The sequence below is a fragment of the Ambystoma mexicanum genome, chromosome 3p, assembly GCF_040938575.1.
Source record: "Ambystoma mexicanum isolate Mex_15411 chromosome 3p, UKY_AmexF1_1, whole genome shotgun sequence".
Lineage (NCBI taxonomy): Eukaryota > Metazoa > Chordata > Amphibia > Caudata > Ambystomatidae > Ambystoma > Ambystoma mexicanum.
In genome coordinates this window covers 185,481,098-185,503,415 of record NC_090925.1, presented here as the reverse complement: position 1 = coordinate 185,503,415, position 22,318 = coordinate 185,481,098, and the positions used below count along the sequence as shown (strand labels likewise).

General features: G+C 43.6%; 1 protein-coding gene across 2 annotated transcripts in view; it reads left to right on the top strand.

Annotated features, from left to right (window-relative positions):
- Positions 1-462: 462 nt before the first annotated feature.
- LOC138580224 (solute carrier family 2, facilitated glucose transporter member 3-like) overlaps positions 463-22,318 on the top strand; it is a 187,827-nt gene continuing 165,971 nt past the window's right edge. The window contains exon 1 of one of the 2 annotated variants that reach the window (XM_069650588.1): positions 463-702. In XM_069650588.1, the coding sequence (XP_069506689.1) occupies positions 682-702 (21 nt within the window). In that variant the 5' untranslated portion in view covers positions 463-681. Of the gene's footprint in view, positions 703-879; positions 2,259-22,318 lie in introns of those variants that run through there. The other variant, XM_069650589.1, reaches the window with a different exon arrangement.

Here is a 22,318-nt window from a genome sequence, read left to right as displayed (position 1 = left end):
CTGAGTGCTGCTTCCATAATAATAACCGCCCTGGGGTAGCCGCATTTGTGAAGATGGATCGTAACCAAAGCTCTCTATGCTATGCCCACCCTCCCAGGGCAGCTTTTCAACCCGTGCCTCCCGCAAGCTGACCTACGCCGTCCTCGCCTCGGCCCCCGGGAGGTTGAGAGCGGGGACCTGTCGCTTTCAATTAAGTTCCCTGCGTCCAGTCGTCCTTGCAGGGTTCGGGTCCAGCACTGGGTTGGTAGCCAAGGCAACACGGGTGGTCCAGCAGCAACTAAGGCCGATTGCTATGGCAACATCAATGACAAGTGACGAAGGGCCGGACTGTCCCCGTGGGGACTAGGAACCGTGTCACTTAGTGGGGAGCGGGTCCGGGGTGGGGGGTTGCTTGCGAGGGGGCTCCGACAAGTCGCGCGCGCACGGCGCGGCGGTCACGTACCCCACGTACTGTCGCAGCCATGGCAGAGCAGGCCTTCTTTCGTGCAATTGGGCTCTTTCCCGCCCAACCTGACTCTTTATCGCCCCCTATCGGAGACCAACGCCAGCTTCGCCAACGATCTCAGTGAGAATCTCTTCACGCAGTCTCCTTGCGTGGTACCTCAGGCGCTTCCGTTCCTCTCGCGGAGCCGTCGACAGGGGCTTTCTCAGAGATAGAAACTATTGTGACGTAAAGGCGAGATGGCGGGAGCAGGCGACACGGTAATTCTAAATGAATCCAAAAAGAAGAAACGCCACAAATAGAGGCGGGAAATGAAAGAGCTGGTGGGCGCAGAGAGAGAGAGAGAGCGCGCGCGCAAACGGAGGGCGGGAGACACTCACAGGGACAGGAAGAAAAAAGATAAACCGCTGAACAGGGGCGAGAGTGGGGTGCGACGGGGCGGGGGGGGTGCAACATTGGTGGAGGAGGAAAGATGGCCAGGCAGACACACAGAAAGAAAGACGGCGATATTAGAGTCCCGCCAGGCTCACAGACACACGCTTTAATTTCCCTCCCGGAGAGGTAGGTTGGCACTTTTCCACGGCGGGTGAAATATGGGTTTCATTAGGCAAACAAACGGACAGACGCGGGCAGGGCCACCCCGCCCTGAGAACTCATCAGTGCCAGCGCTTGGCGTTACGCTCCCGAGGCAAGAAAAGAAGGTAGCTAGGTAGGTGGAATTAAAGAAGCGGGCTGGATAAGAGAGGTTGTAAGTGTACAGGTATGCTGCAGCGTGGATGGCGCCACACGCTGGCTGCACGCGCTCGCGGATAGGACGCGATCGGGGGCTTGGCTGTGTGATGTCCTTGCCTCACCAAACGCCGCCCTCATCCTTCCTATACATAGAGAAGTAGATGACTTGTGCAAAGCCACTTGAGACTGAAGGGGCAGCGGCACACAACCAAAGAGCAGCCAGAAGCGACCAGCACACCGTTACAGGCAGCCGGGATCCAAGGCACTCGAGATCAGCCAGCGCACAACTGAAACTACAGTCACTTCTGGCCCTGCTGCACTGGCAGAGAGACAGACAACCAACATCGACAAATGAACAACCAGGGGCGACTGAGAATCCGAGGGACAAATGCAAAATAATGCCATAAAGATGAAAATAATGGTCAACTGGAAATAAAGAACACCTGAGACCAACTAGCACTATAGTTTCCCCGGACAGGCAGGAAACAGACCAGGAACGACCAATTGACAACCAAAAATAGAGTAACCCGATTTGGCCAATGGGAAGCCAACAGAGAGCTAGGACTGCAAACAATTATTGTGAGAGCACAACTGGATACTGGGTTTAGAACAACAGACAACCAAGAGAGAAGAACTGCATGGAGGAAGGACAACCTAGGACCAACCAAGAAACCTCCAGGAGAGATTCAACAAAAAAACCCAAAAAACATTTAGGACCCTCCATCAGGCAGCTGGGATCCACGCGCAACGTCGAGACAGTCTGACAATCAAGGACCATCCAAGAGTGACAGGCAGCCAAAGACTAACGGGCAACCAGGAAGGACTTCCTAACAAGAAACTTTGAGGCAGAAATAGACCCTAAAGGCATTCAGCACTAGACAATCTAAACCTAGTGGACCAGCTTTGAAGTGCCAGCAAGGTTGCACCACATCAATGACACATTTCATACAACCTCTAATAAATAGAATAACGAATCAGAGACTCGGAGGCCACTTCCAGCATCGTTGAAGCACAGTGGGTGACCACAATACACCCAGGGGGAAAAAGGAGCCACAACGATTAGAGAGCCATGGAATCCAGCAAGGTAGGACTGTACAGGCACACCTCCCTGCACAGGGTCCTATGCTTCTATCTGCTCCCTATATGTACAGCAGTTCCTGCACACCTTGTTTGCCACTCACTGCCCTATCTCGAGCCGTTCCTGCACACCTTTCCTTTTCCTTCTCACCCATCAGCAGATCATTCTCCATCTCCTCAGCAGTTCTGCTCTTCCTGCTTTCACTTCTCTATTCAGCAGTTCCTTCTCTGCATGCACCACCCTCTAACCTCATCAGTTCCTGTGCTTCCTGCTTTCACCTTCTCTCTAGAGCACGAACTGCTCTGCATGAATCATCCCACACCCTCTCTCTCCTCAGCACCCATCCGAATCCTCTTTCCTCCGCAGTTAGTGTGCTCCCTGCTTTCTCCTCTCTGCAGCAGTTCCTGCTCTGTATGCATCACCTATCCGAATCCTCTTTCCTCCGCAGTTACTGTGCTCCCTGCTTTCACCTTCTCTGTGCAGCAGTTCCTGCTCTGCAAGCATCATCCACCCGAATCCTCTTTCCTCCGCAGTTACTGTGCTCCCTGCTTTCACCTTCTCTCAACGGCAGTTCCTGCTCTACACCCCCTCCCTCTCTATCTCGAGTAGTTCATTTGCTTCCTGCTTTTACCCTTTCGCCCTTCTGCAGTTCCCGCTCTCCCTGCATCCCCAATTCACTCCTACCTTTTTTCCAGCAATGTTTGCATATACCATTTCTCCCTTCAGCAGCCTCTGCTCTCCCTGCTTCCCTTTTCACTCCTCTTCCTTTCTTCAGCAGTTAATTTTTACCTTCTTTTACCCTTTCTCCCTTCAGCAGCCTCTGCTCTCCATCCTTACCCTCTGCACATCTCCATCCCCTTGATTTTCTTCTCTCTTCCCCTCTCCTTCATTACAAGATCCTATCCCCCCTTTTCCTTGTTCTCCTTGTTTCCATCTCTCCCTTCAGGGGTTCTCCTCTAGCCTGCTCCCTTTTACATCATTCCGAGCAGTTCAAGCTCTCTCTGCACCCCTCTCTCTCTTCAGAAGCCCCCTGCGCGTTGTATTTAGGAAGATATATACACAGAGTACAAGCCACCACATAGAAATATGCACAGACACACTCACACATGCAAACACATCGAAATACACAGAAGAACACAAATATACATGCAGATGGCCAGATCCATGCACAGAGGCAAGCGTGAAGGCACACCATACACAGACACACATACACTGAAGACATGCGCTGAAACCAAAAATAGACGTTGTGCTATTTTAATACGCTTCTATACTGTGCCAAATCACCACCATAGTACTATCAGAGCAGCTAGGCTTGTCCGTTGAGCAAGAAGGTAAGAGGATGGGGGAAGCAGGGAATAGGTGCTACGAATCTGCAACGGGGGAAGGGTGTTTTCTGTGATAGCTTGGGTGCCTGTCAGTCCTGTTAGGTGGCCCATGGTTATGCAAAAGAGAGGAGGTGGATCTATCCTAAAGTGTTTTGATAATTGGGTTGTATTTCCAATGCAAATTTGGAGAATTGGAAGTTAGTACACAATGTAATGTTGGTTGTAGGGGGCCTGAGAGTGAGCTTGGCAAATCCTACGAGTTTGGTGGCTTATCTGCCTGAGTGTCATGTATATACACACACACACTCACACAAAACACATACCTTTCACACAGATACCGACATACACTAACACACCATACACACAAATACACCACAAATCGCACACATCTGAATATTGATCCATCACACACACCCATACCACAGGCACACCCCATTTACACACACATGGATCACAATTGCTGGGAGCTATTTAGCTACTGCTTGCAGTCTGGAAGAGCTTGGTTAGCTGTACAAAAAACAAAACTAACAGGAGCTACTTTTGGCTCCCCCTAATGCCATAAAATGTGCCTATGCAGCATTAATCCTGAATGTTTGGGAATCGGTTTAAAGGAGCATTCAGACTCAGGTAGAAGACATTGAATGCATAGTGGATCATATATAATGAATAACAAGCACGCTATGTACTATCTCTGCACTCCCTAGCAGCAGCTCCTGCTTACTCGATGATGCTTGATAACCAGGAGCTGCATTTAGTTCCAGGTCATTAAGCCTTTCCTCCGATCCACACACATCAAAATCCTATCATCCCCTAAGGCAAGCCACACATGCATATAGTCATACAAAAGCATGCCCCAAACACCGCATACAGAGACAGAGTTGCACACCCTAAACAGATATGCATCCCATATGCACAGACACACACTATGGAATATTGGCAGACCTTTTTTTTTATCACACACGTATGTCAACATAGTTCAGCTATTAAAGTGAGGTGACAAAGTCATGCCAGCTGTCATATTTACACTGAATTTACAATGAGATTTCTCATTCCGCCCACTTTGAATAATATGACAAGCCAAAGAAACCGGAGGAAAACAGGCACTAAAGGCTGCTTTATAGAAGATAGAGTCCCAATTAAAATAAATATATGCCCCACCCAGGGTGTCTGCAACCTTTTACTCTCCAGAATTTTGCACTACAACTCCCATCCTCCCAATCCAGCATAGTCAATGTTGAGGGATCATCGTAGTCCAAGACATCTGAGAGCCGCATGTTGCAAACCCCTGCCCTACACAATCCATTTGTGCCCTTGATAGGAGGATTCCAACCCCAGAACGAAGGCTTTTCCTTGGAATCCATGATGCTGAAAAATGGCGGTACACCCAGCCCTTCTTGGGACTGCACAGTTAGGCGGAGGGCCGGTGCGGGATGGGAAACATATTGTACTTCCAGGGGGCCCAGTGTCATGAGGTCATTTGGCCTCTTTTGGTTATACATTAATCGACGTTTCTTCCTATGGAATTATGCCTAATATTGGTCCAAACATATCTATAGAGCTGTGGGGGTGAAAGGAGGGGGACAGGCTCCTATATGTCTGTCTCCTATTTTTTGCTGGGAGCATTTTTACTCCCCATTTGAATTTTTGGGGAGTATTTGCCTATTTTGAGGAAGTAAAAGTGGCTGATGCACCCTTATCTGTAGGGATGGGTGTAGGTGTATCGGGGGAAGGGACGGCACACCCATTACCCCATTCAGAGCGCAGGGAGTTTGCCCCTAGTTACAGGGATTGGGAAGAGTCCATGCCATATTATTGGTTGTACGTGGTTCTCATTGTCTGTGGGGCAGTGAATAGGACTGAAAGGCACCCCCAACCAGGTTTTATATATTAATGTTTGTGCCGCGGTTTCGTGTGCAATTTGCTATATTACACAATTTTTCTTGTTTAATAAAACAGCGCCTGAAAGGTTTTCCAACTGAAGAAGTGTTTTCAATGTCTCCTTGTTGGTATTTCTCGCTGTGTCCTAGGCCTGTGGAGGGGAGGGGTGATCATTGGCAAGAGCTTGCATTTGGAAAGCTGCTGGTGGAGCTCTGATTCTGGAGTGCAATGCCTTGATAAATGCCTGCAACAGAGCTGCGTTATGTCTGGGTGGGTTATTATGGCGAATATTTATTTTTTGCAAACATGACTCGACATGACCGTCTTTACCTCAAGAAGAAGCAGTGACATGCTCATGTGTGGGGTAGATTGGGAGCACATCGCGTTTGGCTTACAACATCAGATAGTTAAAGATAGTCCAATGGGTTTCTCAGAAGTGGCGTTTTGTGCATTCTGCGGGTTACACTTTTGAATGCCGTAAATGTTGACTCAGTATTTCATCCTTTACAGGTTGCTAAAAGGGGTTGTTGAGCTAAGGTGGTAGTTGCATACATCATGTTCAGGCCCGAGCATTGACTTAGCACAGGTACGACTCCCATGATCCCTCATCATTGACTATGCTGGCTAGGCTGATGATAGTGTTGCTGTAGTGCAACATTATGGAGCGCCAAGGGTTGCAGACCCCTGATTTAGCATGCAGCGTGCGCTCTATACATGACTGATATTGCCAGAGTTATCACCCCAGGTGCTCAGGAAGCCTGGGTTAGGCCCTTGCTGTCAGCACCCTGGGGAGGGCACTCCCATGAACGCTGATACTGCTATGTTCCCAGAGATCCCCAGCACCATTACAGGGCAGGGGATGTACATGTCAGACCCCACATCTCTCCCTCCCTTCAATTCTATCTTCACTCCATGGAGAGCCAAAGGAATGTGTCAATAGGAGCGCAATGAAGCAGCAAGGGTCAGCGTGCAGATGTGTTTAGAGGCTTTAAGCAGTGTGGGGTTTGGGTGGGACTGATGCACCGTCATCTGCTGGCCCTAGTATCCCTCTCGCTGTATCCCAGATTCCTAAGTCACTGCTATGTCCTGAGCACTGTCACTGTCCCTCTCTGACCTCACACTTTACACCTGAAAGTTGCGACTAGAGATGATTCTGTTTTTATAGCTCTTTACCACTGGCAATTAATGCTCCCAATGTTTGCAGGTGGGGAGCCCAGGCACAGCCTACACTTTATAAACATTCAGGCTTGATTAAGCCATGTACAAATTAAAAAGAATAAACATTCAGACCAGATCTCCCTTTCCCTCTACTGAGGGAACAGCCTCACCAAGTGGGAGACACTCTGATGGTTGCTCTTCTTTGAACTCCTGGTGGAGACCCATTAGCCGATCAGAGAATCACCACCTGCTAACCAAACATAGAACCAATGTCCATCTCTATAATATCCTTGCTTCAGAGTCCTGTATGCAACCTACACTAACAGGTTGGAATCCTGGAAAGGCCATGTTCACCCTCCGGCGATCGATACATTGAGTACCAGTGAGTTGGATTATAATAATACCAATTATTACTATGCTTAGAAGCAGTTTGAAGCACGCATGAAGCACTATGTAAATGCTGTCTGGCCAGAATATAGGGAATTGAAGTAGAAATTATTTTCAAAAGAAAAAATATTCCTGCCGTTCGGAGACACTGATCAGAAATGGCCCCTCTGCTGCAGAATGTACCCTCTGACCGCACCTGCTAGAAGAAAAACACATTTTCAATACTGATACACAGTAAGATAGCACACATTGCCACAAAGTCATTACTTTTGTGACGAGTAACACCACTGTCCATTCACCTGTTCATTTGTCGGCTACACCACCTCGGGCACAAGGGTAGAGGTGCTGCAGTCTTAGCTTGTTTCTCAGACAGGTGCATGCAGGGGCTTCTGATTCAGGGATGCGTCAGAAGCCCCTTTTCCCCCTGCTCCATGTACATAGGAATGATGTGCCCAGTGCATGGAGAGATGATAGGAAGCAGACAGACACTCTCCTTGAGAAGGTTGAACCCAAAGTCATGACCTTCGGTCAGTCTATGAATATCTATGTGTTTGTGGCATCAACACTGAACAACTTTCTTCCCAAATCCATTTAGGAATAGATCCAGAGCCTAAGCTTTTCTAATGGACTCATCGTAGAATCAAATTCAGGCAAAAAGGGCGACAAGTCTTTACATTGGTTCCAGAGTGACGGCAATGATATTCAGCGGAAATGCAACAGTGCAAGACTTCCGATAACAATCAGATTAGAAAAAGGGAAAGAGCGGAATAGAAAAGGGACAAATAAAATGGCGTCAAAGTTGGACCCACAAAAAAGCTATTAGAAAAAACAAAATATTTGCACAGGTACAACGGCTGTTTACACACGAGCTGCTGATACACACACATGGGAACAGCAGCAAAAGTCAAATAGCCAAAGGACAACTGCTTCTCAGATACCTAGCTCTACGTGGCGTTGTAGAGGGTAGCATAATCTAACCTGTACAGAAACTGCTCTAGACACCCCTTACCCAAAAAAAATGTATGATCCATCTACAATTCATACGAATAGTGGAATACTTCCGGATCCTTGGCTTTCTTGACTGGTTACTCGGGCTGCACCATGGGACTTAAAGGAACAGTGCAATGACTCTCAGAGAGCAAGATGTCAATTGTGCAGATTCTCTCAATCTAAGGGCATGACCTCATAGATTAGTGGCACTCTCAAAGGGTATGATATCAAGGATGCAGAGTTCCCCTCGGAGGAGGTTGCCATCATGATTAGAGTCTAGGAGGACATAACTTCCATGAATGGGAGCCCTAAACGAGGGTGTGGCTGCCAGGATTTAGTGCCCAAACAGATATCATGACCTCTAAGACTTGCAGGCTCTTTGAGGGCATGCAAAAACAAGGGGGGTTCTGGGAGTATCTCTACTACCGCCCTATATCCCGGGTTAGAGTCTCAACCAGAGTTTATAGCTCACCATCCTTTCAGAGAAGAGACATTTCCACTACATATCAGTCTTTGTCCTGCCCAAGGGCAGTCCAGCACCACAATGCCTGGCAATTCTCTTCTGAACAAGAGTACCACCAGCAACCCAAGACACATGTTTTGGCCTGGTTGGGCCTCGTCAGTGAGGTGGAGCTATGCCTCTCTAAGAACAGTGAGCAAGGGTTCCACGTCTGGATTACCCTCGTAATTTAGCGGGAAACCCCAAAGCTACTTAATATGCAAAAACAAGGGGGTTCTGGGAGTATCTCTCCTACCGGCCTATATCCCGGGTTAGAGTCTCAACCAGAGTCTTCAGCTCACAATCCTTTCACAGAAGAGAAATTTCTACTATATATCAGTCTTTGTCCTGCCCAAGGGCAGTCCAGCACTGAAATGCCTGGCAATTCTCTTCTGAACAAGAGTACCAACAGCAACCCCAGACATGTTTTTCGGCCTGGTTGGGCCTCGTCAGTGAGGTGGAGCTGTGCCTCTCTAAGAACAGTGAGCAAGGGTTCCACGTCTGGATTACCCTCGTAATTTAGGGTGAAAACCCAAAGCTACTTAATATGCAAAAACAAGGGGGGTTCTCGGAGTATCTATACTACCGGCCAATATCCCGGGTTAGAGTCTCAACCAGAGTCTTTAGCTCACCATCCTTTCACAGAAGAGACATTTCTACTACATATCAGTCTTTGTCCTGCCCAAGGGCAGTTCAGCACTGAAATGCCTGGCAATTCTCTACTGAACAAGAGTACCAACAGCAACCCCAGACACGTGTTTCGGCCTGCTTGGGCCTTGTCAGTGAGGTGGAGCTGTGCCTCTCTAAGAACAGTGAGCAAGGGTTCCACATCTGGATTACCCTCGTAACTTAGGGTGAAAACCCAAATCTACTTAATATGCAAAAACAAGGGGGTTTTTGGGAGTATCTATACTACCGGCCTATAGCCCGGCGTTAGAATCTTAACCAGAGTCTTTAGCTCACCATCCTTTCACAGAAGAGAAATTTCCACTACATGTCAGTCTTTGTCCTGCCCAAGGGCAGTCCAGCACAGCAATGCCTGGCAATTCTTTTCTGAACAAGAGTACCAACAGCAACCCCAGACACGTGTTTCAGCCTGGTTGGGCCTCGTCAGTGAGGTGAAGCTGTGCCTCTCTAAGAACAGTGAGCAAGGGTTCCACGTCTGGATTACCCTCGTAACTTAGGGTGAAAACGCAAAGCTACTTAATATGCAAAAACAATGGGGTTCGGGGAGTATCTCTACTACCGGCCTATATCCCGGGTTAGAGTCTCAACCAGAGTCTTTAGCTCACCATCCTTTCACAGAAGAGACATTTCCACTACACATCAGCCTTTGTCCTGCCCAAGGGCAGTCCAGCACCGAAATGCCTGGCAATGCTCTTCTGAACAAGAGTACCAACGGCAACCCAGACACGTGTTTCGGCCTGGTTGGGCCTTGTCAGTGAGGTGGAGCTGTGCCTCTCTTAAGAACAGTGAGCAATGGTTCCACGTCTGGATAACCCTCGTAATTTAGGGTGAAAACCCAAAGCTACTTAATATGCAAAAAGAATGGTGTTCGGGGAGTATCTCTACTACCGGTCTATATCCCAGGTTAGAGTTTCAACCAGAGTCTTTAGCTCATCATCCTTTCACAGAGCAGACATTTCTACTACATATCAGTCTTTGTCCTGCCCAAAGGCAGTTCAGCACCGAAATGCCTGGCAATTCTCTTCTAAACAAGAGTACCAACAGCAACCCCAGACACGTGTTTCGGCCTGGTTGGGCCTCGTCAGTGAGATGGAGCTGTGCCTCCCTAAGAACAGTCAGCAAGGGTTCCACATCTGGATTACCCTCGTAACTTAGGGTGAAAACCCAAAGCTACTTAAATGCAAAAACAAGGGGGGTTCTGGGAGTATCTGTACTACCGGCCTATAGCCCAGCGTTAGAATCTCAACCAGAGTCTTTAGCTCACCATCCTTTCACAGAAGAGACATTTCCACTACATGTCAGTCTTTGCCTTGCCCAAGGGCAGTGCAGCACAGCAATGCCTGGCAATTCTCTTCTGAACAAGAGTACCAACAGCAACCCCAGACACGTGTTTTGGCTTGGTTGGGCCTCATGAGTGAGGTGGAGCTGTGCCTCTCTAAGAATAGTGAGCAAGGGTTCCACGTCTGGATTACCCTCGTAACGCAGGGTGAAAACCCAAAGCTACTGAATATGCAAAAACAAGGGGGGGGGGTGAGGTTCTGGGAGTATCGCTACTACCGACCTATATCCCGGGTTAGAGTTCGTGAATCCCAAGAAGGCATGACCAAGATTAGCAGGCTCTTAGAAGTCATGTCCTTCATGATTGGTGGGCTCTAAAAGGGCATTACTTTTTTTATTTTTATTTATTTCTTTTTATTGGTTTAAACAAACCTTTAAAGAAAAAATAACATCACATTTAATTATTCATAAAAAAGAAATCACAATTAACAAATAAAGCAAAGAGAAGCAGAGGATATCACAGAATAAAAATATATAAACAATTAAAATAATAAAAAGTAATGAGAAGAAATGAACACTGAATTGGGCAAAGTGCATCATTAATCGCAAGCCAATATTTAGGTCCATTTTTCGTGCGATTTGGCTAGTTCATCTTCATTGTTTTTAAGGAGAAATGTCAGGGCGTATGTTAGTTTATTATTTATCTCTGTAAAACATTCCACCCACCATTCTTCCATGGTATGAAGAAGTTTATTTGCTACAATTGTGCTAAACAGTGTCATTCTTCTCGTGGAGAAAGCTTCACAAGTTAAAACCAGATGTTTGATATTCTCTTCAAAATGGTCACGGAATCTGCATTTTGGGTTCAGCTTCTCATATTTGCTCCATCGTCTAATTACTTCTTTTGTCTTAAATTGATTTAGCCTGAATTTCATAAGCAAAGTTCTCTTTTATTTGTCCGGACATTTTTCAAGATATTTGTAGGTTGAACTGTAGGCTTTCCCTTCTGGAGGAACATCCTTCAAGAGCGAATATTTGGCTCTGTTTGTGCAGATGCTGATCCAATCAATTTCCCACAACTTTTTTTTTTACAGCATCTGGATTTCCCATCAGAGTGATTACATCACTATTTATATACATTAGAATTTGGTGACATTGATTTATCCAGGGTGAAAAAACTGTTTTTGATTGTTTGGCAACCAATTTGTGAAGAATTTTCATTAGCGGTGCACCATTTGGCAAGATTATCTTGCGAAAAATTGACAAAGTGTTCCATATAACTTTTGCATTTATTGAGATCAGTCCCAATTCGTACCTTACTACAACTGCCGGCAATCCTCTACCAACTTTCAAAATTCTGCCCCAAAAGATATTTTCAAGGTTATCCCACAGACTTGCAGGGCATCCAAAGGCAGTCTCGGCGCCATGAATTATAGCAGGCACTGCTTTTTGTTTGTAAAATTTTAAAGTCGGAACCAATGAAAACTTGCCATATTTTGTATCTAAGGCCATAGCTTGGGCACTTAATTGACGACATTTTATTTTGTTTTCTCAACCCAAGTATGATCATTTATGTTGGTGTTTAGCCACATGCCCAGGTAATTTACCTGTTTTACCTGTTGTAGTGGTTCGCCGTCAAGGCGCCAGTTGAATTTCTTAGATGTACCTTTAGTCAAATTTTGTAATGTTAAAATGACAGACTTACTTGGATTTATCTGTAGACCATTAGTTTGGACATATTGTTCCAGCACGTGCAGTTTCCTTTATAATCCAATGGGTGTAAGGTCCATTAGGACTAAGTCATCTGCATAAAGGATCCCATTTAAAGCAGAGTCCATTATTTTCGGGTCAAATCCTTTTGCTTTTCCAAGTGCTTCACCGATATCAGAGATGAAGGCATTGAATATTATGCCCGCTAGAGGACACCCTTGTTTGATTCCACAATGAGTACGAATGGGTTTCGATAGAGTTCCACTTGCATCCAACCGAATATAGATCTTAGTATCGGTATGCAAATCCTTGATGGCATGTAAAAGACTGTTTGGACAATTCCCGCTTTTTAATTTTGTCCAAAGGACTTCTCTGTCTATGCTATCAAAAGCATGAGACAGGTCAACAAATGCAAGGTACACTTTTGTTTTTTTCATAATCATGTCAAGTTTTATTAAATTGATAAGTATTAAGTTTAGGCAGCAGCCAACACCCTTCACAAATCCACTTTGTCTGGCATCAATATGATTGGTTAAAACTAACCATTCCATCAATTTATGCTGAAGTTGTGTTGCATAAATCTTACCTATAACATCTAGCAAGGCAATAGGCATATAATCCATTGGGTTTGATCGATTGCCCTTTTTAAATATTGGGACAACAATGGCTTTTTTCCATGACACAGGGGTGATACCTTCCATGGCGATTCTATCAAACAGTACCTTACAGAAATCAGCCCAGGCTTCTGGATCAGATTTTAGCATGGCATTTGTTATGCCATCTGGACCAGGTGCTCGAGAGTTAGAAAGTTTTTTGATGTCTGATAAAATTTCTACCTGATCAAACTGAATATCCCAAGAAGAGAGAACAGGTAGCGCAGGGTCAGGAGAGTTTCCCTTTTTTGAGAACAGGATTGAAAAATGCTCAATTCATTTTCTTTCAGTGACCATGTTCTTGTTTGATGCTCTCTGTATTCCAGATTCATTGTTGATAATTGACCAGAAATCTGCAGAATTTTTCTCTTTCATGGACTTCATTATTTGTTCAGCATCATGTTGTTCGGTTAGAGCACGATGTGCTATCAGCCAATTCTTATAGTTTTGTTTGATCATTTTACTCATCTTCTGCTCATCCATTTGACTGTCAATTTTTAATTGTTGCAGGGCCCAGTGCATTTCTCTTTTCCTCATGACAATTTCAGGGTTGTAAATATGAGAGTATTTTTGAGACTGAATACCACTCGGATTTCTCAAAATCTTATATTGTTCTAACAGGGGGGTATACTCTACACCCAACAAGTCGATTTGTTTCTCATAATCATTTTTCAGTATATTCACCTGCTGTGAATTAAGTTTTAATCTGTTACCACTACAGTTGGGAATTATATTCCAATTCCATTTTGCTGAAAACGATTGTTGTGGCATTTCAAGATGTGCTACGATCATATTGTGATCACTGACTTGTGTGTTAAGCACTTCGAAATTTAGAACCCGTAATGATAAATTTTCAGATACAAAAATGTAGTCCAAGATGGAGTTTTGTTCATTTCTTTGCAAGGTTGGTTTGGCAGGTATGTCTCCCTCGACATTACCATTCAGCCTGGAGATTCTCCGTAAAGTTTGTTCTTCGGACCAATTTTGTATCAAATTCTGTTTCCTTGAGAAGTTATTATTACTTATTTCTACAAAATCCAAATTAAAATCTCCACATATAATCAGACCGGCACTGGTATCTTTAATCATCAGTTCGTCAATTATATCCATAATTTGTTCAACAAAGGACAATGTTCCAGCTTTACTATGATGCCAATACAAATTTATGACAAAAAGTGTCAGATGTTTATTGTCATTATTAATGTTCCTTTTGATGGTAACAACTTGAATATAAGATGATATGTTATTATATTCCATCAGCCTACAACCAGAGGCTTTTTTCACAAGAGTGAGGATGCCTGCGCTTGGACCTCTCTTAATACCTTTAATAGCAGGATTGAATGCTATTTCATAATCCTCTGTAATAGGACAGATATCTAACCAAGTATCTTGCAGGCATATTATATCTATCTCATTTACCCATTTATCTTTGAAGTTATACAAATGAGTAAAGCCTCTTGTATTCCACGAGCTAATGGCTAGGCCAACATTTTTCTGCTTCAATAAACATTAACTTCGGCTATTATTCGTTAAGGTTGCTGCTAACCAATTCCACTCGTTATGAGGCACTTGGTTCTCTTCACTTCTTTTTTTTTGAGGGATTTGATGAGTGTTTTTTACTGTAATTCGAATTAGCTCGGATTGTTTTGCTTTTTGATTATTAGTATGTTCATTTCGAAGCAGATTGAATTGTTTGTAGTCTGCTTCCCAACTTTCATCTGCCATTATTTGCGAATTTGACTGACTTTCATTTGGAACTTCATTTCGCTGACATTCAGTCAAAGGGACTACATCATTTGATTTTCTGGTCAGAATGGTACTATCTACTTCGATAATGTCAAAGCCGCAAGGTAGTAGGGCTGCAGCACCTTGTAGTAGAGTTTCACACGCCAGTCTGGAATTTATATATAAAAACACTCTATGCAAAGCAATATCATCCTTGAATTCCACAGCCTGAATATCACTGGACTCAATAGTGTGTAACACAGGAACATGATGGAACAGACATAAGACATTTTTTCTGTTCGTTATGAGTCCATCCTGAATATTCAGATTTCTTTCAAGACTTAGGCAGTATTTTGCCTTTATTTTGTTGATATTATTTTTCTCACCATTAGTATTGGCATTATTTCCTTGGGCTTTAGAGAAGTCTCCTTTCGCTTTACGGGAATTACGATCTGCAGGCACCTTGTTGGTTGCGAATTTTTCTATAGAAAATAATTTGTCCTCTTCCAATATTCTTTCTGCATCAGCTGGTTTATAACTCGAAGCCATATTCATTTTTGTGTCGATGTTACCTTGGCTTAACGAAATAAATAGAAATCTTTTCCTTTTTTCGTCCAAGGTTTTAAACGGGCTCACTATTTCTTCGTATGAGTCAGAAGTAGGCTTTTTTGGTTCAAGCATCCATTCACAAAAACGCCCAGATACGGATTCATCTTCTTTCCTTGTTGGATCGAGGGGCTCAATCGATGTCTTAGACGGAGCCATGTCAATCTCTGCATTTTCCTTATCACATCCCATTTTTTTCACTTCCTGTGGATCTTCATACATTGAGAGATTCATCAGAGTCTCAATGTCAGCTGCTTCAGACTCCATTACAGAGTCATGATCTGGAATGGAAGGTATAGATGTTTCATTTTGTGTTTCAAGATCTTGCAAGGGTATTTTTTTTGTTTTTCTTTATTGACATATGCATCCAGGATATTTTTCAAAGTATCGTAGTTGTTGGCTGATACATTAACAGTAACTGATTTCAAATTTCTTAAGAAAGCTCGAGCCCCATTTGTTATTTTTCCTCTTTTTTGATTTTTAGATTTCTTTTTTTGCAGAACTCCTTTTAGAACTTGCTTTGAGTTATTTTTCCCGAATATATCAAAAAGCATCTTAGGTGCTTCTACATTTTTTTCTTGCAAATCTTTGATCTCACTTGAAGCATCTTTTGTTTTATCATTTGTTGTTTTTTTTGTACCAAGATCTTCATTTGCGCTGACATTAGCGCATGTTTTGGGCTGATCTTCAATGACATTTCGTACATCATTTATTTCTATTATTTCAATTATGTCTTCTACCTGAGGTTTTCCCAAGATTCCAATATTTCTATTTTCACAGTTTGGCTTTTAAGGTACAAACACGCTCTTTTGCTGAATCGTTCTTGTCCTTTTTAGATCTATCCAGCCTTTTCTCTTGCAGACCATCCACTAAAATCTTGCGCTCAGCCATGGGTGCAGTAAAGGATTCTTCTGACAGAGGGAGGCACCCTTGCCATATTTTTCCTATATCCTTTTCTGCAAGTACTGTTAGAATTTCTTTATCCTTTTCCAGGAATGTGCAGTCTTTCTTTTTGGATACCTGTTCAATAGTTCCGCACTCAAAATTCGGTTGCACTGTTGGCAGATGATATTTCTCCATAATGGTAACTTTGCAGTTGTCTAAATTAGGGCTGCTATTTTTACCATCATTTGAGGCAGGTAAGTGTGGTTTATTAAAAAGCTTCAGCGCTTCTCGAGCAACTTCTGCTATTAATTTTTTCTCCTCACGTGAGTTGTGATTGGCGTCTAAGATTAATTTCAGAAAGTTGGCATTTTGAGTCTTATCTTGTTTTTGGTTGTCCTGACTTCTTTGTTGTTCGACCTCCATGTTAGCAACTTTAGTGTTTAGCAAGGCTATTAGCGTAGTTAGGTCTTTAATGTTTCCATCCATTTGTTCTTACAATTTGAGGTACGGAGAAAGTACAATGTTCATGGAGGACATAACCATTGTTTGGAGGTCCGGTATATTTATTCCAGATACACCCTTTTCTTTTTGTGAATAGGACGTTTTCTTTTTCCCATACCCACGTCTTATTTTAGGAAAAGGTCTTTCCATTAAAGACGAATCATCAGAATCAGAAGTACAAGAAGAAGATGATGTAGATATTTATTTTTTCATTTGCGGAAGCTGAAATCTTGCTTAGACCTTTGCTATGCGTTTGATTTTTGTTTTCGGTTGCTGTGAATCTTATTGGTGAATGAAGCGTATATGACTGATTTGGAGTTCTTGTTTGAGAACAGGCTATTTCGCCCGAAAGGCTATTTCTGCCTCTTTTCCGTGCAGGACTGCGAGATATTATAGTTGTGTCAAGGTCTACCGAGAAATTCTTTCTTATTTCAAAATGTTCAGTATATGCATCATCATGAGGTAACTGCCGTGTCATAACGCCTCCTTTATTTAATGTGGATAGACTCTTTTGTTTGTTGTTAGTCCGGTTGTTGAAATCGAAATTCATTTTTAATAGATCTTTCAAAAGTTTATCTGCCACACTAATAGAGTCCCTTCTTTCATAGTTTGATATACCATGATTTTTGGTAAGCGGTGCTGATCCAATATGTTGCAATTGCCAAATTGGGGTTGTTCATCATCACTTATTTGTAATGTAATTATTTCAGTCGTGTGACCTGTTCCAAGTCCAAATCCGACTTGGGTCCGCTCGCCACACATTAATTCTCCAGATTGAGGCAGAGTATTCAGTTTGTTATCTCCATTTGTACATTGCACAATTTTTGCAGCTAAAATTCGCAATTGAGGAAAGATCTCTGCTGGTACCGTTTTTTGAGTTTCTGTATTACCATCAATTGGAAACTCGGAACACGAATAATATTTACATTCTTGGACTCCATCTTTAGTGGGAGTGCTAGGTACAGGCACAATACTGGTGGGGTATGGAGATTTGTTTGTTTTAGTTGTTTTGAAAGTTTCACTTTCAATTTCGGTTTCAGCTTCAGTAATAAAGCAATCATTATCACCTTTGTTGATAGAATTATTGACCAAATCAGCACCGTTCTCACCATTCTCATTCCCGTTCTCAAACTGCTCATGCTGGCCAAAGGCGCAGCGCTCATCAATCTCACCAGACTCACCAAACTAACCATTCTCGCCATTTTTACAACACTCCTGCATACAATCCTGCATACACTGTTGCATACAAGTCACGGCTCTACCGCCTACTAATGAATGCATTTGAAAAGCATTTGATAAATCTGCAGTATTTGAAGCTGTTGTTATGTCAACTAAGTCATTTTTATCGGCTCCTATTATATGTGCCGAAGTTTTCCTTCTTGCCGCAGGTTTGGAAGAACTACCTCCTCCTCGGCGAAGGCCTGATCGGTTCTGAGGCGGGTCCATTGCTTCATTATTTTCCATCAGAATAGTTAAAGGACCCGCACTTGCTTAAAAAGCAGGCGGGAAAAACAACCAAAAAATAAAAAAACACACCACCGTGGTCAGCGGGACCAAAGGCACCAAAGACACTCAAGACTCAGTGCCGACTCTGCGCTGCTCCGCGGGTGCACTGGGTTTTTGAAGAGTATAGCTCCACCTTCTGGCTGACAAGGAGCTAAAGGAAGGACTCCAAAGCAAAAGAAAAACGAAAAGCAGAGTGCCTCCAAGACACTCAAGACTCAGTGCTGACTCCGTGCCGCTGCGCGGGTGCACTGGGTTTTTGAAGAGTATAGCTCCACCTCCTGGCTGACAAGGAGCTAAAGGAAGGACTCCAAAGCAACAGAAAAACTAAAAGCACAGTGCCTCCAAGACACTCAAGACTCAGTGCCGAGGGCATTACCTTAAAGATTAGCAGGCTCTAAAAAGGCATGACCTTTAGGATTATTGAGTTGTCGGAGGACATGACCTTCAGGATTAGTGTGCACCCTCTCAAAGGGCATCATAATCATGATAGCGCGCTCTTAGATGGCCTGACCCTCAGGATTAACAGGCTCTCAAAGGGCAGGGTCTTTAGCATTAGTGTACTGTTAGAGGACACAGCCTCAAAAATCTGCAGGGTCAGTCCTTCAGGAATAGCAGGTTCTCAAAGGGTATACAATCTACATCATTAATGGCTGTTAGCGTGCATGACACTCATGATTATTAACAGTCTCTGGGTCAGAACATTCTTACAGGGCATGACATCAGGGTTAGCAGGCTCTTGAAGGCATGCCCTTCAGGATTTTTAGGTTCTTAAGGGGCATGGCCACAGGATAAGCAGGCAGTTAGAAGGCATGAGCTTCAGGGTTAGCAGGCTGTTAGAGGGTATGATCTTTGGTATTGGTGACATTTTGAGGGCAAGACCATCAGGATTAGTGATCTCTCAGATGGCATAACCTCAGAATGAGTGTATTGTGAGAGAATATGGCCATTAGGATGATCAGGTTCTTAAAGAGGATGACCATCAGGATTAGAAAGCTTTTAGAGGCCATGCACTTCACAATTAGCAGGGTCACAGAGGACATGACCTTCAACGTTCGCAGACTCTCAAAGTTGAGAACCTTCAGGATTAGCAGTCTCGTTTGCCTTGTCGCGCCTTGAAACACTTGTGTATAGGCGCATTATAAATATCATATCATATTTAACGACCGTTGGGCATTTTTGTTACTTTTGTGCTACCATACCTCTCTTATGCCAGTCAAAGTCAGGTGTATCTTAATGTCCCTGGTCTTTGTGAAGATCTTCAGACACCTGTCTCTTGTTTAGGGTAGCAGGAACATTTGAATGCTTGTATATGGTCTACAGTTGAAGCATTCTCCTTCTAAAATAAAAGTGGTGTTTATTTATTTATTTAGTTTTAGTTTTAAAGAAAAACCTTTACAAAAGTTACATCACATAGCAAACAGAAAGAAAAATCACATATACATCTGATTTACATCTATACAGTAGCAATAATCAACATTTCCAAAATATAAAAGAATTTTTAAAAACATACTCATAAATGAACTAAAAAACAATTCATATTTACTAAGATAATGTGGTCTTTGGGGAACAGTTACAATACTCTCTATAGACATATAATTCAAATCTCTCCTAAAATATGTCTTTAATCTCAACCTCCACAGAAAAAGGTAGCAGTACAACAGGTTACCCATTAACTGGATGATTTCCTTCATCTCCCAGTTTTCATAGTTCAAGTGCTATATACAAATTTGGTGAGAACACGATAAGAATTTCTAAAAAATATCAACCTTGTCCGATCCCTGAGAGGACCAGAATGTCAAATTACATAATAACGTTCCATAAATAACACAGTGTCAGTTTGGTAATTTTTGTTTTGGTAAATAACGCAAGTCCAAGATACAACTATGATATAACATGACATCAGTCTGTCCAGAAGCACTGATTATAATGTTAATAAACCACATATTTCTGATAAAACTCTAACAATAGCAAGCTGAAGGCCCACCTTATTTCCAAACAGCATGTATTTCCAAAGTGTATCCAAATCAACTCTCTCATGATTCTGGACACATTTTCCAAAATATTATTGAATTCTCCAGGGGGTTAATACTGGGCATTCCAAAAGAAGATGTCTTACATTTTCAATAATGCCTGAATTTTTACAATGCCTGCAGGGAATCGATGCTGCAGACAAACTGCCCCTCATCTCCATGATCTCACCGGTTTGTAACACGTTAAAACGGAATCTCATAAATGAGTTCTCCCACTTTTTTCTAGGAAAACGAGACAAATAAGGCTCAGGAAAACCGAAACATTAATAGTGTGATACCAAGTGAAAATAAAAGTGGTGCTTTTCGGGCCCTCTCATTTACCCAAAGATTCATCCAGTTTCCCTCATCCCGTGGTGCTATTTGGACTCCCACCTTCTACCCTGAGAAAGTCAAGAATTGAGTGTTTGTTTGTCAATCTGATTTAGGGGTCAACTATCAAGTGAGGGAGGTTGTGAAGTCTTCATTTATTCGACTATAGCTCATTTGCTGCACTCTCCCTTACCTTCAAAAGGGAGCATCATGCAGCGGTTGTTGGCATATTAATGAACACTAACTCTAAACTTGAGCATGCTACTGCTTAATACATGTATACATTCCAGAGCACCAACTCAATCGCCTTTAGAATGTAGAAAACACAGTTGCATGGCTTATATTCATACTTCCTAAATCCTCCTCCTTTTTTGTTATAGATAATCTCTATCATGGCTGCCTACCTGCCAGAGAATTCAATTTAAACTACTGCGACTGGGCTTCAAATGCATACACAGCCTACACAGGATTTTCCTGTAGTATCTAGTTAACAACATCCAGCTGTAGCAACCTTCCAGGCCTCTGCTGTCTCTAACAAACACTTGTTGATTGTGCCTCACACACAATTTGTGCTGGAAAAACAATGTCTGACTAGGGGAGGCCTCGATTAGAGGGTGTGTGGGTCTATACAGCTAGTTATACCATTTAGAGGGTCAGTGACTCTGTTCTTCTACTCTGATGGGGAAATGGTGGACTCAGAGAGGCCTCTTCCATGAGTGGTGAGTGTTGAAGGGTTTCTCTTCTGGATGGGATTTTGGGGGGATTCATGATGTTTGATGATCATTGTCACAACCGAAAACAAAGATCTTGGGGCGGGGGTGGCTCTTCACTCAGCCATGAGAATTGGGTGGTCTTAATGGTTACTCTGCTGGATGGGGTGATTATATGGGTGGATGGTGTCACAAGGTTGCCTTGGACCATGAAGCACGCCAGAACCATAGTTTAGAGCTCAACACCTTTATTTGGGGATTTGTTATAAGAAGGGTAAACAGGATCTCCCAAAACAAAAATGGCCTGGATGGTACTTCTCCTTGATGTGGCCAGGGGCCTTTTCCCTGAGTGATTTCCCCACAATGTCCTCTCCAGTATTCCCGGGTTCTCAGGCGTTCCTGTCTTCTGGATTGTCTACCCCAGTTAGAAATTGTATTTGCCATCTCCTCCCTGGGAATTGCAGTATTTCTGGGCATTGATCTGGATATGGCCTTTCTGGGAGTATCATACTTCAAGGCTCACTATGGTGCATAGTCTTGCAAGTAGATGGGTCAGTGGTAATAGTCGACAAGGAGAGCTCGAGAAGTGCATGTGGGGAACTGTCTTACCCATGTTCCCTACAACCTCTTCTTTTCTCACCTCTCTAGTCTCAGTTTACCTTACTGGTCCCATTTTGTTGTTGCTCCTACCAACCGGTCCTGCCTATGGTTGGCTTAGCCCAGTGGAACCTTCCTAACATGCCTTTCTAGTAGACTATCCTCCACCTTCTCCTCAGTCCCTCTTTCACTCTGTCTACCTCCTTGACTGGTGTATCTTATCCTGACCGTAGGCTTTGTTAATGGTACCTTCTTGTCTGTGTCACCTTCACCACTTGCTGTTACCACCTGCAGGTGGAAGCAAGGGATTTGTTTCACAATGTTAGGATGTTAGGTCTTCTTAGACAGGGTCTAAGGTTCTCTTGTCTGGGGAAAGGGTTCACTAACACTATTATGCATGACTTTTCAAGAGCTTTGGGGGTCATAGTCACTAGGACTATCAGTACAAGAGCTCTTTGATTATTTGTTGACCAGTGATGGGGATCACCAGAGGTTGCCGGGGCATCCTCCCCATATCATCCGCAGCCCAACATCTACTGGCTCAGATTGGCACCCAGCCCCCTGAATCAACCAACTGGTGGTCCCCAGAACTAGGCAGGGGAGTTAATCACAATAGGTATTTCCGCAGCCAG